Source organism: Gorilla gorilla, chromosome 6 (genome assembly GCF_029281585.2).
Source record: "Gorilla gorilla gorilla isolate KB3781 chromosome 6, NHGRI_mGorGor1-v2.1_pri, whole genome shotgun sequence".
Classification (NCBI taxonomy): Eukaryota; Metazoa; Chordata; class Mammalia; order Primates; family Hominidae; genus Gorilla; species Gorilla gorilla.
Window position 1 is genome coordinate 138,063,704 of NC_073230.2, and position 17,132 is coordinate 138,080,835.

The following is a 17,132-nucleotide window of genomic DNA, read 5'->3' on the forward strand; positions in this document are numbered from 1 at the left end:
CACAAAATATACTGGCTAAAGGCCTTTTGAGTAGAGTGGAGGATACCCCTAAAGTGGCAGAACTTAATCCAGAAATGAAAGATGTTTAAAATGTAAATAATATCCTGGATTACAGCAAGACCACCCTCTGCTAATAAACTAGTCTATTAAGTCCTTTTATATGCACTTAAAAATTATAATCATGCAGTTGGCTTGAAATGCATATAAACAAAAAAAATATCGAATCTCTCATTTATGCCTTATGTTTCCTAGGGACACTAAGTCAATTAACGAAGACTATCTAGCCATCATTTTTCAAACCAAGACATATTAGTTACAACATTAATGATTTTAATAATCTTCAGACTTGTCACAGAAGGTTCAAAATGACACCAAAATTGGTTTAAGAGTAAATAGTGTGGTACATAATTAAGGACCAGGACTTCTTAACAGAGAAAAATAAACCTATTCGACCTCCTTGAATATTTACTGGATTGGAAACAATATGCCACTGACGAGGCCCTGAAAGGCAGCTAAGAAAGAAGCATTGTGCTTTTTATAAATATCTGCCTTAACCATCTCTCCCATCAAGACTGAATACAGAGCTTGACTGCAGGTATCAGGTCACAATTCAGCGTGGCAGATATTAACATCGATTTATATACTCATGGCACAAAGTAAATTTTGTCTCTAGGGCTTCGTGTCATAAACAGAATTTCTATGCAATTAGAAGTAAAATTTGAATAATTTGAAATTTTTCAGTGGCAATAACAAAAACAGTAATTGCCCTTTAGATCTGGCTCTTTTAGGTGAAAAGATGCCTATGCCTTGCCTCTCTGAAACAATGTAATTAATTTTGTAAGAATAACTTACCCAAGGTCACAAAAGCAGGAAACCCAAATTAGTGTCTATTCAATTGCTTTTAAGCAAGTACCAACAATTAAACAGTCTAACAAATTCTTTACCATACCAACTTTCACAAGGGAGTCTCAGTTGGAAAAATAAATCAGCATTCTATTCCTAGCATCAAGAATAAAATAATTTCAACTCTAGGAAATGCTGTTAAAACATGGTATCAGCAATTCAGGCTACCCTGGACTAGACTCTAGAAGTCAGAAGACTAGACGGCACAACAGAAGTAAGAAGTTCTGAAAGTCTCCAGGTATATACCATATAAGAAAAAAAAAATAGTGTCATTTTCCTTCCTCTTGATATTTAGAGTTCCCAGCAAAAGACTTATGAGACACTCACGGATCAACACTCTTTGCTATAGCAGCCATGATAAAGAGAACCGCTTCTGTCACCTCCCAGGGTGGGTTGCCTTCTTTCAGAGTAGAATATAACTAGAGAAGAAGAGGTGGATTATGGATCCATTAAAAGGAAAACAGAATGCCAAAACAAACAAAACAAAAAATCCAGTTAAAGTAAATCCTGCTCCTTGTTTCTAAACCTAATTACCTCTCAAGCCAGATGAGAATATTATTTTCATTTTTTTATATCATCACTAACTAGGAGTAACTATTTTAATATTTGAAATAAACCCATTTAGACCCCCAAGAGTTTATCAAAATTATCATCTGCCCCCAGAAAATGACTACTATGAGAAAAACAAAACACAGTACATGAGTGTCTTTTCCTGGTCCTGATAATAACTGATAAATACATAAACACACTTAAAATAGAGATACAATGTAAATCCTCTATATATGTATTGGCTTTACATTTCTATTGTTTTAACTACTTGTCTGCATCAACACTGGTAGTACTGACTGAATTCCTAAAAAGCAGCTGTTTAGAAGCACCTATCACAATACTGTATCCAAGCAGAATTAATTTTTTTAAAAAAAGGTACACCTAGCAGAATACTCAGAGATGTTCTGGTCCACAATTTCCCAGATTATATCCACCTACAGAATGTGACTAAATAATATTTTTATAGTGAAATAACAGACACTGCTAGGAAAGGCAAAATTAAACAGCTCTCTTATTATACAACTTCACAGAGCCTTTAATATACTATTTATACCATTTCCTAATTTTAATTAATGATATAACTTTTTTTTTGGCAAAAAATGTCTCATGGGGTTGGTGTTCCACAGACTATATCTTGAACAACATTGATAATTTACATAAATTTGTAAATTAAGTCAAAGGATTGAGAAGATCAAAGGATTTCTCAAAGCCATAGAGCTAAAGAGAGAAGAGCTGAAATCTGAGCAGAGGTCATCTGTCTAAGATCCAGGGATCTCATTTAAGTGGCTTTCTAAGAATCCTCAACTCTTCATAGATGGGTCAATAAGCATGCTTTGCTTAATATAATGAAAATAGTTACACTTTTATTAATACTTTTTAGATCATATTACACCCAAATATACAAAAAAATGACTGAGTTACCAAAAAAAAAAAAATTTAGGTTAGTTTAGTATTGCTGTGACAAAGCTTCCAAAGTAGTATTTCAGAGCTCATTAGAATATAATCCAGCAATATGAAAACTGCCTGAAATTATACTAATGTTAAGTGATATGGAATGATGATGATTGTAACCTTATGAGGTAAAATGTTACTCAGTGATTGTCAGGAAAACCTCTGGACTATGAATCTTCTACTTTAGCATAGTCACCTCTGGGACGAAACTGCACAGGAATCTAACCATAAGTGTGGACAAAGATAATGCCAAATAACTACAAGAGTTACCAGGAGTTGGAACGTAATTACTAAAGCAGAAACACTTGCCTATTGTTCCTAGCTAGGTCCAAATTCCCTATAAGTATCCTAGAGGCTTTAAGGCTTATCTATGATCTTCTATTCCAGCTGTACAAGTGGAACAGCAATCAGTGCAAGCATACAGAGTAAACCATAACCGAATCATCCATAAACTGCAACTGACTTGTAAAATGTTAAATAAACATAGCTACTATATGCCAGGCAGTGTGCTAGGCACTTGCATATCTATTATCTCATTCAGCCACTAAAATTGAAGAAATAAGATGGAACATTCACAGAAGACACAGAAGTGAATACAATTAAGGTGACCAGTAAGACTGGAAACAATCTCCAAATAGGCTTACCTGAGCAAAACACTCCATAGACCCTATCAAGAAAATCAAGTCCTTTACCAGGTCTGATACCCTCATGCGAAACTCCCCGAAGTCATCAGTCTCCTCAGGAACCCCCTCCTAAAATATCAAATCAGATAACATCTGCTTTAAACTCACTGCGGCTTTCAATGACCTCTATAAAATCAAGAAGAAGAAAAAAACCATTAAGCAGTCAAGTTTCAATGAACAAAAGTTGCCTAAATCACGAGGGTATTTTATTTTAGACAGAGGGTTTCCTAAATTGTGAGGTATGCCAAGTCAAGACAACCTATTCTCTGCCTTTACCAGGAGAAACTCTTTGGTTTGTGTGTGTGTTTTGTATTTTATTTTTTTGAGACGGAAGCTCACTCTGTCGCCCAGGCTGGAGTGCAGTGGTGCGATCTCTGCTTACTGCACCCTCCGCCTCCCAGGTTCCAGTGATTCTCCTGCCTCAGCCTCCCAGGTAACTGGGATTACAGACACATGCCACCACACCCGACTCATTTTTGTATTTTTAGTAGAGACAGGGTTTTACCATGTCGGCCAGGCTGGTCTCGATCTCCTGACCTCAAGTCAGCTGCCCACCTCGGCCTCCCAAAGTGTTAGCCACTGTGAGCCGGCGTGCCCTGCTGTGTTTTGTATTTCTAAGCTACAGCTTGTTTTGTTGTCGGAAAAATTGGCTTGGGGAGAGTGAGAAGTGACCTGGAAGAAGTAGTAAATTAAGTGATAAGCCTATCTAGAGAAGGTCAGCTCTTTAGTGACAAATTGAAGATTTATGTTTCAAGATCTACCAAAATCAACCACTGTCACAATAACTTCACACAGAAAATATACTTTTATTTTTATTTTTGAGACAAGGTCTCGCTCTGTCACCCAGGCTGGAGCGCAGTGACATGATCTCGGCTCACTGCAGCCTTGACCTCCTGGGCTTAAGCAATCCTCCCACCTCAGCCCCCGAGCAGCTGGGACTATAGGCATGCACCACCACACTTGGCTAATTTTTATATTTTTTGTAGAGTTAGGGTTTCGCCATGTTGCCCAAGCTGGTCTCAAACTCCTGAGCTCAAGCGATCTGCCCGCTTTGCCCTCCCAAAGTTCCGGGATTATAGGCATGAGCCACGTGCCTGGCCTCAGTTAATTTTTAAAATTTTTTTATAGAGGTAAGATCTCACTATATTACCCAGGCTGGTCTCAAACTCCTGGGTTCAAGTGATCCTCCTGCCTTGGCCTTCCAAAGTGCTGGGATTACAGATGTGAGCCCAGCCCAGAATTTTAAACTTAAAACATTTCATGTAGGTGGACAGATATAAAACACAAGCATAGTAAAATATGAATAGTGGAATTTAGGTGGTAGGTATACAGATGTTCTCTATGACATTATTTTATGTTTGCTGTGCATTTGAAATTTGTCATTAAAAAATTTAAAGATCATTTATATTCCATGGTTTCCTATTCCAAACACTTCTGTAAACAAACAGAGTTACCAATTATAAGATGGTTAAAGGCATGTACAAGAATCTTGGGCCCAAATACCTAGGAAAAGCCCTTAGTACTACTGAGAATTGCTAATCTAGTTCAAGCTCTTTGCTTTAAGATGAAGAAATTAAGGTGAAGGAATGAGGAGGAAACGATGGCTATCTCAGATGAGATAATGGCTAACATTATGAAGCACTATACAAATTATAAAGCGCTATACACTTACAAGTGTAAGAAATTACCCGCAAGGGAAATGGTGCCACAGAATTAGCAAAGGCAAAAAAGGGATCAAGCACAGAGCCATTTAAACCAAAGGGGCCCTGCTTTATAAATCAGGCTTCCAAGTAAAATGTGGTTGAAGACAGGAGTCTTCATTTTATTTTATTTTTTTGAGACTGAGTCTTGCTCTATTGCCCAGGCTGGAGTGCAGTGGCGCAATCTTGGCTCACTGCAACCTCCACCTCCTCGGTTCAAGTGATTCTCCTGCCTCAGCCTCCTGAGTAGCTGGGATTACAGGAACCTGCCACCATGCCCAGCTAATTTTTGTATTTTTAGTAGAGACAGGGTTTTGCTACGTTGGCCAGGCTGGTCTCAAATTCCTGACCTCAAGTGATCCACCTGCCTCGGCCTCCCAAAGTGCTGGGATTACAGGCATGAGCCACCACACCCAGTTGGATTCTTCACTTTAAAAAATAGCGGGGGTGGGTGCAGTTTGAAAACCAACAGACTAAATCATGACTAAGGTTGTGTGGAGATACAAAATACCATGACTCAAACACAATACTAACATTAAAATTAAGAGAACAGCACGTGGGATTTAATTGTAAGCAATAAAACTTACTGCAGGTCCTAGATTAAAGGACGGATTCAACCAACCAACAGGATGAAATCAATGTGGCAAAATTTGAAAAGACTAAGCATGATGTTTGAAGAGTTTTCTAATAAACTAATAATATTTCTAGTATTTTTTTCTAAGCAAATAGATTTCTATATTCTTTTAAACTACAAAATCAGTATAAATAAGATTTTAAAAATGTGTATCTTCATGGGGCAAAATCATACACACAAATATTTCACTTTTGTATTAGTTTTCATCTAACCACTTATTTTCTACTATTTAATAAGAGTACAAAATTTTGGCCAGGGGCGGTGGCTCACACCTGTAATCTCAGCACTTTGGGAGGCTGAGGTGGGTGGATCATGAGGTCAGGAGATCGAGACCATCCTGGCTAACACGGCGAAACCCCGTCTCTACTAAATATACAAATAATTAGCCTGGCATGGTGGCGGGTGCCTGTAATCGCAGCTACTCGGGAGGCTGAGACAGGAGAATGGTGTGAACCCAGGAGGCAGAGTTTGCAGTGAGCAGAGATCACGCCACTGCACTCCAGCCTGGGTGACAGAGCGAGACTCCGTCTCAAAAAAAAAAAAAAAAAAAAAACAAAAACAAAAAGAGTACATAATTTTACATTCTGATTTTTCTCTTACCATATCATCATTTCACTACCTTTTAATTGCTACATCAAGTTGCTAAATCATAACTCTTCTTATATAATTCATGTAACTCTTGTTATACTGCTGTACATGGGTTTATAATTTTTACTTTTACAGATAACATTTTGTATATAAAATAGCTGCTTTTTCTTCTGCAGATTTAAGATATATTCCCAGGAAAAGAATTACTGGTTTAGCTGGAGTGTTTTTTTTTTTTTCCCCCTAAATAGACCTAACAGATTATACTGGTACTGACTTCTTCAGTATAAGCTGTAGAGTGACAAAACCTGCCAATCCTCCCAACTCAGCTTCCTGAGTAGCTAGGACTACAGGCGTGTGCCACCAGGCCCAGCTAATTTTCTTTTATTTCTTTTTGTAGAGACAGGGGATTCCCTATGTTGCCCAGGCTGGTCTTGAACTCCTGGGCTCTAACGATCCATCTGCCTTGGCCTCCCAAAGTGCTGGACTACAGGCATGAGCCAGGCTGCCCAGCCAGGTTTGTTATCTATCTTCTCAGTTCCTTTTCAAGTTGGCACTGACAAGAGGAAGAAATTAAGATTTGAAGAGGTAGAGAAGGGAACTTACATGGTCTGGTTCCAGCTGGCAGTGCCGAGCCAAGGCGTGAAGCAGCCTCTGAATGTAAGCTTTGAAGATGCCATGAATAACTTCATCGTTAGTTTTGTACAAATGTTCCCCCAGTCGGTACCAAAAGTTAAATGAAATTTCTACTACCTGTTAGGTTAAAAGAGATGATTTATTTGAATGGGAAAGGAATAGAATAAGAAGACATTTTATTATCACCACGACCATATAGGAAGAAAGATATATTTTTAAATAATACGAGTAGAGCCAGTTAAGAAGTCACCTTTTCTCTAGCAGATTTACTATTATCTCCCCAAACTGTCTTCCCACGTTAGGCCCAAATCTCCATTTAGAATGACTGGCTTTACATTCCATTTAGTCCTGAGGTAATGCCTCCAAAAGTATACTGAATTTTGAATTTAGAGAAAACAATAACAGACATGGAAGTCTTTATTTTTATTTATTTTTTAGAGACGGAGTTTCATTCTGTTGCCCCAGCTAGAGTGCAGTGGAATGAACACAGTTCACTGCTGCCTCAAACTCCTGGGCTCAAGTGATCCTCCTGCCTCAGCCTCCCAAGTAGCTGGGACTACAGGTACACACCACCAAGCTCGGCTAATTTTTTTTTTTTTTTTTTTTTTTTTAGTAGAAACAGGGCCTTGCCATCTTGCTCAGGATGGTTTTGAACTCCTGCCCTCAAGTAATCCTCCCACCTAGGTCTCCCAAAGTGCTGGGACTACAGGCATGAGCCACCGCATAGTTTTATTTTATTTAAAACAAATTTCAGCCACGCGCGAAACACCATCTCTAAAAAAATACAAAAATTAGCCAGGCATGTAGGTGGCACATGCCTGTATTCCCAGCTACTCAGGAGGCTGAGGTTGGAGGATCACCTGAGCCCAGGAGGCTGAGGCTACAGTGAGCTGTGATTGCAGCACAGCATTCCAGCCTGGGCAACAGAGTGAGACTCTGTCTCAAAAGATATATATATTTTCTTTAGAGACAGGGTCACCTAGGCTGGAGCGCAGTGGCACAATCACGGCTCACTGCAGCCTTGAACTTCTGGGCTCAAGCAATCCTTCCACACAGCCTCCTGAGTAGCTAGGAGGACTACAGGCGCTTGCCACCATGTCTGGCTAATTTTTAAAATTTTCTGTAGCAACAGGGTCTTGCTCTGCCATCTAGGCTGGAGTACAGTGGTGTAATCATGGCTCACTGCAGCCTCAAACTCCTGGGCTCAAGTGATCCTCCCATTCAGCCTCCTGAGTAGCTGGGATGAAAGGTGTGCACCACCACACCCAGCTAATTTTTTAAATTTTCTGTAGAGACAAGGTCTTGCTTTGTTGCCCAGGCTGGTCTTGAACTCCTGGGCTCAAGCAATCCTCCCACCGCAGCCTCCAAAAGTGTTAAGAGGTATGAACCTCATTAGAGGTATAAACCACTGTGCCCAGCCAGAAGTCTTTTTATTTTTATTTATTTATTTTTTTTGAGATGGAGTCTTGCTCTGTCACCCAGGCTGGAGTACAGTGGTGCAATCTTGGCTCACTGCAACTTCCACCTCCTGGGTTCAAGTGATTCTCCTGCCTCAGCCTCCTGAGTAGCTGGGATTACAGGTGCGCACCATCACCCCAGCTAATTTTTGTATTTTTAGTAAAGATGGGGTTTCATCATGTTGGTCAGGCTGGTCTTGAACTCCTGACCTTATGATCTGCCCACCTCGGCCTCCCAAGGTGCTGACAGGCGTGAGCCACTGCGCTCGGCCAGAAGTCTTTTTTAAAGTACTTTTCTGAAAATTCTGAAATCATTTCATTGAATGTTTGAGATTAGAACATTTCTTACTTGGCAAACCATCTGTAACTCCTGAACATAACTGATTCAGCTTCATGTCACTTTTATTCACCTGTTTCCTTGAGTGTGAGAGAAAGGGAGAAAAAGCCTGGGATTTTACTCGTAGCCTCTTTTCCATATGGTACTGTTTAAAGGAGTGATAATTGTGTGGTGTTACATTCTCCCAGAAATGTTTTGGGTTCCATTCAAATCTAGGTATCCTCGTAACATTATGTAAAACAAATAAACGTTGTCTTGTATGTGATAACAGAAAACTGTCGAGAGTCACAGGACCACTGTGCCTAAGGCACAGTAAGAGGATCCCTACCATCCTTTTCCCATCAAGGATCCAAAACAGAGCTATTTAAAACAATGCCCAACTTGGGAGCACTTCTTTCTCACTTTTTTTTTTTTTTGAGACGGAGTTTCGCTCGTCTCCCAGGCTGGAGTGCAGTGGCCCGATCTCAGCTCACTACAACCTCTGCCTCCCAGGTTCAAGCAATTCTCCTGCCTCAGCCTCCCAAGTAGCTGGGATATTACAGGTGTGAGCCACCGCGCCTGACTAATTTTTGTATTTTTAGTGGAGACAGGGTTTCACCATGTTGGCCAGGCTGGTCTCAAACTCCTGACCTCAGGTGATCCACCCACCTCGGCCTCCCAAAATGCTGGGATTACAGGTGTGAGCCACCAAGCCCGACCCTTTCTCATTTCTTATACTATAAAGAGGTAAAACTTCTCAAATAAATGAGATTTTTAAAAATCTAGCAAACCTCGGTAGGTAGGATGTCAAGGATTCTGAATGACAGAGACCCTTAAGTCCTTTCAATCCCTTTGTCATTCTCATCCATCATTTGGAGAAAAATTGGGGGTGTTAAGACTTGTGGAGGTATAGTTAGAATTTGGTGTTTTTTAGCTGTAAAGCTCTAGAGAATAAGTCAAGCTAGATAAGGGGTTCATTGGAAAGGCTTGCTTTCTAACGAGTTCCTTGAGGGGCCTACAACAGCCCAGCCAACCAGGTAAGAAAATAGAAATGGACACAATGCAGAAACCCAAATATAATTTTTTTAAAAAATTCCAAAACAGATGAAATCACATTAATTAAAAACAAGACTGTAATTTCTCAACAATAAAAATCTGGGCACGAGGTAATGAAATATAGGTAATATGCAGCACACAACTTGGAGAATAATGGCCTTTGAATAGCATAAACACTACCTCATATTGAGGATGTCCTGCACAGATAAGCAGCAGCTCCAGAGTTCGAAGGTCTCCAAGACCTTGGCCTGGAGTACAAACAATTTTTTCAAGAAAAGTTTCACATAGTTCAGTGAAAATACGGCAGTAATTCAGAACTCTGTAGAAGACAGGGGAATGAGAACAATGAGTCAGAAATCTGGATATTATAAGTATATACAGGCACAGTTAATCAAATAAATAAAAGGTTCCTCAGTCTAAGGGACATCTAGTGATTATTTACTATGCTGTATCACAATCCCCATGACAGACACCTTTACCTAGATCGTACACTCCTACGCAAGTGACTTGTCAGTTCAAATTCTCAATTATTAAAACATTTGAATAAAAATTCCCATCAAATCACACTTGATATTTTAAAATTTGTCTCCAATTTTTAAAGCCTTACCTTTCTATGGTAATTCTACAAACCCTGCACCCAATTTGCCACTCTAGGTTCAGAAGAGCATAGTAGAGCATCTTTAGGAAGCACTATCTGTACTTTACAGAATCACTGAGAATCACAAATGACAGGCGAATAATAAAAAGTGACTTAAAAGAATGACCAGACTGTAGGTAAACCCAGGGCTCCAGACTTAAACAATTACTCACTTGTCTAAATCTTCACGTGCCACGGCCATATGATAGGCAGTCTCCAATGTCAGCACTCCCTGAAAAAGTTGCATGGCTAATGGCAAGTTAGTCTCCACATTCTCAATGGCATAGAGAGCTGAGCATACACAGTCCGAAGCAGCTTCATGTAGGTTAGATGAGGTCTTATCCTGTTGCTGGGGAGGTAGCATGAATAAGGAAGCAAGAAGTATGATCACTAAGGAGTGATCTACAGTTGGCCCTGCACACCCTAGGGTTCAATCAACCATCGATAGAAAATATTCAAAATATAAGTAAATAATAATACGACGAAAAACACAAATTTAAAAATTACCCTATAGCAACTATTTACATAGCATTTACATTGTATTAGGTATTATAAGTAATTTAGAGGTGATTTAGAGTATATGGGAAGATGTGGGTAGGTTATATGCAAATACTGCACCATTTTATATAAGGGACTTGGGCATCTGCGTCTCTTGGAAACTGTGCACAGAGGGGCAGGGGTAGTGGGTGGTCCTGGAACCAATCCTTTGAGGATAGTGATGGATAAGTGTAATAGGAAAACAATTAGAGCCTCTTTCTTTCTTTCGATTATAGCCTCTTTCTGAACATGTACTTTAAATGTGTAACAGTCAAGTCATAGCCTTCCATGAGACAACATCCATCAATCTTCCCAATCTTATTTCTATTTCCTTATATGTCAAGCAAATCAGCCTTTCTGTCCCTAAGTCATGGTCGTATCATTTCTAATCTCCATGTTCTTGTTCACACCAGCCCCTCCAAATGGAAAGCCATGTGTTCCCTACCCTATTCTAGTGTGTGAAAAATCTTTTCCATCCTTTTTCTGATACTCAAGTACTACCTAAAATGAAAGGGCTCAACAAGTATCAAAGACACATACCTAAACACATCATTGTGAAATTTCAGAATACCAGAGTTAAACAAAGGTCTGTAAAATTTCAGGGGAAGAGAGGAGGAGGTAATAGTAAGGAGCAGAATTCAGAGTTCTCTGACTTTTCATTAACAATGATGCATGCTAGTAAAGGAGAGCAAGGCCTTTGAAATTTTGAAGGAAAATAATATTCAGCTTACAACTTAATACCTAGCTGAGCCATCAATCAAGATTGAAAGCAAAATAAAAATAGTTCTCAGGCATGCAAAAATTCCAAGTTTACTTTCCATTATATCTTTTCTGAAGAACTTATTTGAGGGGGTTTGAGAAACAGCTAACCTAATCCAGAAAGCACAGTAAAGACAAGTCCCAAGATGACAGGGAGTAGATCTAAAGAACAACTGATGCAAATCAGAGCAGACCAAAAGGTCCAAGAAGGGAATCCTCCCGGGTTTCTAGTGAAGAGAGTACAGTTGAGAGGTTGAATACACTTAGTAAGGACGTATTAGTCTTCCTTGAATAATTTTTTTAAAAGGATATTTAAAATCTCCAGTGGGACAAAAAGCTATATAAGCAGGTTTGGGAGAGCACAAAGATGCAAATTATTTATTAGGTATTCTTAGATTGAATAGTGGGTTCAAAGATTCTCATTATATTACCAAGTTATAAAAAGTCAGTGTTCAAGCTGGGCATGGTGGCTCACACCTGTAATCCCAGCACTTTGGGAGGCCAAGGTGGGCAGATCACTAGGTCAGGAGATCAAGACCATCCTGGCTAACACAGTGAAACCCTGTCTCTACTAAAAATACAAAAAATTCGCCGGGCGCGGTGGCTCACGCCTGTAATCCCAGCACTTTGGGAGGCCGAGGCTGGCGGATCACGAGGTCAGCAGATCGAGACCACGGTGAAACCCCATCTCTACTAAAAATACAAAAAATTAGCCGGGCGTGGTGGCGGGTTCCTGTAGTCCCAGCTACTGAGGAGGCTGAGGCAGGAGAATGGCATGAACCCAGGATGCGGAGCTTGCAGTGAGCCAAGATGGCGCCACTGCACTCCAGCCCGGGCGACAGAGCGAGACTCCATCTCAAAAAAAAAAAAAAAAAAAAAAAAAATACAAAAAATTAGCCGGGTGTGGTGGCACACATCTGTAGTCCCAGCTACTCAGGAGGCTGAGGCAGGAGAATCATTTGAACCCAGAGGGCGAAGGTTGCCGTGAGCCGAGATTGCGCCACTGCACTCCAGCCTGGGCGACAGAGGGAGACTCTGTCTCAAAAATAAATAAATAAATAAATAAATAGTAGGTGTTCATACTTATTCTTTTGTATATACGAAGTATTTTAATTTTTAAGTTTTTTTTTTTTTTTTAAGAGCTGTTGGGGGAAAGTTGTACAAGAAAGTCATGGTCCAAACATAAAGCAAAATAAAATGTGACATGGCCCAGGTGTGGTGGCTCACATCTGTAATCCCAGTGCTTTGGGAGGCTGAGGTGGGAGAACTGCTTGAGGCCGGTTCAAGACTAGCCTGGGCAATAAAGAGAAACCCTGTCTCTAGAAAAAATTATAAATTAGCCAGGCATGGTGGCACATGCCTATATCCCAGCTACTTGGGTGGCTGAGGCAGGAAGACTGCTTGAAGCCAGGAGTTTGAGACTACAGTGAGCTACAATCATGCCAATGGAGCTACTCCAGTCTGGACGACAGGGAGATACCCTGACTCCCTGTGACACTCCCCCCAAAAAGAAAAAAAGTAGCATGATTTTAAACCACTGAATGAATGTAAAAATAAGAATATATTTTACCCTGACTCTAGATAAACACTCTTACTAGTGACAGAGGGGTCCTGACACTGGATCAGTAGAGGAGATAATATAATCCTGGAATACTAATTAACTTCTTCCTTACTCCAATTCCAATTCCCAGAAATTACCACTGTTAAGTTTGAAGTGTATTCTACACTGTCCTCCCTTTATATGTAATCACATGTACATTTTTTAAACAAAAGTGGGACATGACTTTATTTACAGTGATTACTCTTCACACTATTTGTTGAGGTGATAATAAATATTATCATTATTGAGGAAGGATACCAACATAAATGGAGACAGACAATGGCAAGCAAAACAATGATTGGCATCCTAATTTTCCTAAGACTTAGCTTCTGATGCAAAAATGACACAGAAATACACACCAATGACATGCCAAATGTCTCCTTGAAAAATGTCTTTCTTTTCTTTAATTCACAGTGGCATCAATCTAGCATAATGTACTATCTTCTAAGTAATAGCGCATCGGCATACATTCACAATACATGCAGCTTCCATACTAATACATCTTCATTGAAGGAAACCCTCCAGCAGAAAGAGACAAAGTTTTTCATGTCTCCAAAAACCCCTTCAATAATATTTATGCTTGAGATAATGTTATGTTTCTTGTTCTAAAATGTAATCTTATTCTAATCACTCCCTAACTCCTATCTACCAAGACTATATTACTAGGCACTGCTACTTTTCAAAGCTTAAAGAAGAAACACACAAGTATATAAAAAGACATTAGTACTTATTCTACTAATCTCAAAAACCCAAATCCATTTTGCACGTACGATGTTTAACTAATCTCAACTACAAAGATAATATCTTAATCTATAATTGTCTCTGGATGCACTAAACATAATTTTTAATTCTTCCTGTCCTGTTTTTTCCTAAACTTGTGATGCACACATAATTATATCATGGAAATGTCTAGGATTCAATGACCATTATTGAAATACATAATTTTATATTTTTAAAACAAGGAAAAAGATACCAATGGTTATTTGGATTTTAATATGTAAATCATGTATCAACATATAAGATTGTTTTCCTCTTAAACATAACTATATCCTATTAGGAGTATTAAAACTGATACTTCTAATTTGGTACCTCGTAGCAAGGAAGGAACATTGCTGCATTCTTAATACATGCCTTCCAGTTACTGTGCAAAAATTTAAAAACATTGTTATGTCCCAGCAGGTTAGTTACGAAAAGTGATTGGCAGAAATACTTTGATAAATAAGGTCATTACTTACCAAAACCTCAAAAAGGAGTGCTAGTAATTTATTGTTAGCCATGAAGTTACTGTCCAAAACTCCCAAGTTAAACCAACTTCCCAAACAGCGAAAAACCTTCATAAGCATTTTCTCATCTGTTCCTGCTTTTTCTACACAGGTCATCTGAATAGAGAAAAAAACTTAAAATGAATAATGTTAATCTATATATTTAAACCATTATTTCAATCACCTTACAAGTATAATAATGAGAAGGATGGCAATAAAACAGCCAACGGTTAAAAGTGCTTTTTAAGTTTAAGTGTCACTGTTTTTTTTTTTTTTCCTTTTAAGAGAGAGGGTCTTGCTACATTGCCCAGGCGGGACTACAGGCATGTGCCACTGCATCCAGCTAGGCACCACCGTTCTAAATACCACTAATCTACTTAATCCCCGAAATGGTTTCGTTCTGTGTCCCCACCCAAATCTCAAGTCAAATTGTAATCCCCAGTGTTACAGGAGGGTTCTGGTGGGAGGTGACTGAATCATGGGAATGAACATCCCCCTTGCTGTTCTTGTGATAGAGTTCTCACGAGATCTGGTTGTTTCAAAGTGTGTAACACCACCCCCCCCTTCTCTCTCCTGCCGGCCGTGTGAAGATGTGTCTGCTTCCCCTTCACCTTCCCCCATGATTGTTAAGTTTCCTGAGGCCTCCCTAGAAGCAGAAGCCTGTACAGCCCACAGAACCATAAGCTGATTAAACCTCTTTTCTTTATAAATTACCCAGTTTCAGGTATTTCTTTTCTTTTCTTTTCTTTTTCTTTTTTTTTTGAGATGGAGTCTTGATCTGTTGCCCAGGCTGGAGTGCAGTGTCACAATCTCGGCTCACTGCAACCTCCACCTCCCTGGTTCAAGCAATTCCCCTGCCTCAGCCTCCCAAGTGGCTGGGATTACAGATGCACGTCACCACACCCAGCTAACTTTTTTGTATTTTTAGTAGACACGGGTTTCACCATGTTGGCCAGACTGGTCTCAAACTCCTGACCTCAGGCAATCCGCCCACCTCGGCCTCCCAAGGTGCTGGGATTACAGGCATGAGCCACTGAGCCCAGCCTCAGGTATTTCTTTATAGCAGCAAGAGACTGGACTAACACAATCCCCAAATACAACTTTATAGGTAGCTACTATTATTGTCTCTACTTTCTCAATGGGAAAACTGAAGTAGAGAGAGGTTACAGACTTACCCAAGTTGTTTCAGAAATAACTTACTAATTTCTTAGTTCCCACTTCTGCATTAAGGTTTATTATCCAAAAAATTATTTTACAAGTAATTTACTTACTTATATACCTGGTTGATACAGAATAGATAATAAGCTAGAGTAAGCTAGGCATACCACTGTATATTTCCACAAGAAAAGCTAATGTTTCAGCTTTGGCAATAGAATAATAAACATGTCATCCCACAGAAAGTGATACTACTATAAATACTATAACAGAGATAAAACAGAATTAGACTAAAACTCAATGTTTCTCCTTGTAGTCTGTTTTTGTGATATATATTTTTTCCAAAGTAAAATGTAATGCATCTTTTTCTAGGCAAAGAATGTTTTAAAAAAGCTCTTGCAAGCAATGAGTTAGAAATATAATTTCCATGGGGTTCAGGAGGCATGAGAGTGGGGGTGAAATCCCATAATGTATTATTAAATAAGATCTAAATAGTGATATTTGTGGTTACAATGCAGATATAAACTACACAGGAAAATTTCCCAAGTTCAAAGCTTCATCTGCTACATAAATCTACATTGAAGATGACTGTCTTTATTATTGTGCTCCAAAGAATGCTAGGTTGCTAAGATGAAGAGAAGTGAGGGGTTAATGAATGACTGTATACCAGCTCATTCCCACAGAAGGCTATTTAAGATATTCGGGTCTGGAAGCTACCTTTAAAACAAAGCAAAACAAAACAAAAAACCACCTTTCCTTCTCAGAAGACAGAAGAAAGGAAGTCCAAGTATATTAATATACTTGACTCTTTCTATTTCTTCTCTCTCTTCCAGGCCATTACATTTCAGGGGGAGGAAGAAAAGTACATGAAAAATAAGCTGACCAGTCATTGCAACATTTACTGAGCCCTTTCTGTGCACCAGGCACTGTTTTAAGAGCTTTATATGCATGAAATCATTTAATCCCCACAATATGAAACAGATACTATTATCCCCATTATACTGATGAGAAAACTGAGGCAGACAGTCAAGTAACTCGCCTAATATGGCACAGGTAGGAAACAGCATAGCCAGGACTTAAACTTAAGAAGTCTGGCTTCAAAGTCTATGATCTTAACCACTACACGATAGCTACCTCCCAAACTTGCTTACATACATAGAACAAAGATATGATTAATATCAAGGACTTCCTATATTTCAAAAGCCTGTAAAGTTAGGCAGACTGCAACAATAATCTATCTTACTAATATTATACATTATTATCAGTGTAACTAGCTATATAGTAATTTACCTGGATAATGATTCGTGTATTACCAAAGAAAGCCAGGAAATATTAACAGCATGGGGAAACAGAATCATCTATCACACATGAACCAACTATTTTACTAGTTTTAAGCATGTCAGCTTGAAGTATACATCATTTGTAATGAATAACATCAGAACTTGATTGCTAACTAAATGCAGACTCACTTCCGCTCATTTTCATTTATTGTGCATATTGCATTATATATGCTTGGAAAAAGATGGAGTTGCAGCTAACTTGCAGAGAAATTAACCACATAACTATGAGTATACACATAAGTTTATGTCTAGGATATAGACTTCTGAGACATCTGTCACTATCTAAAGCACAAGAGGCACAGAGTAAATATCCAAGTATTTATAGAAGGAAGAATGGCAGGGGCCGGGTGCGGTGGCTCACGGCTGTAATCC

At 39.1% G+C, this 17,132-nt stretch overlaps 1 protein-coding gene across 4 annotated transcripts in view; it reads right to left on the reverse strand.

The window, feature by feature from the left end:
* Nucleotides 1–17,132, reverse strand: part of TNPO3 (transportin 3) — a 104,039-nt gene that overhangs the window by 36,261 nt on the left and 50,646 nt on the right. For all 4 annotated transcript variants that reach the window (XM_004046199.4, XM_063708280.1, XM_019031429.4 and 1 more), the window contains 6 exons: nt 14,239–14,382; nt 10,281–10,456; nt 9,651–9,789; nt 6,612–6,758; nt 3,048–3,155; nt 1,231–1,322 (listed from right to left, as the gene is read on the reverse strand). In XM_004046199.4, the coding sequence (XP_004046247.1) occupies nt 1,231–1,322; nt 3,048–3,155; nt 6,612–6,758; nt 9,651–9,789; nt 10,281–10,456; nt 14,239–14,382 (806 nt within the window). The remainder of the gene's footprint in view (nt 1–1,230; nt 1,323–3,047; nt 3,156–6,611; nt 6,759–9,650; nt 9,790–10,280; nt 10,457–14,238; nt 14,383–17,132) is intronic.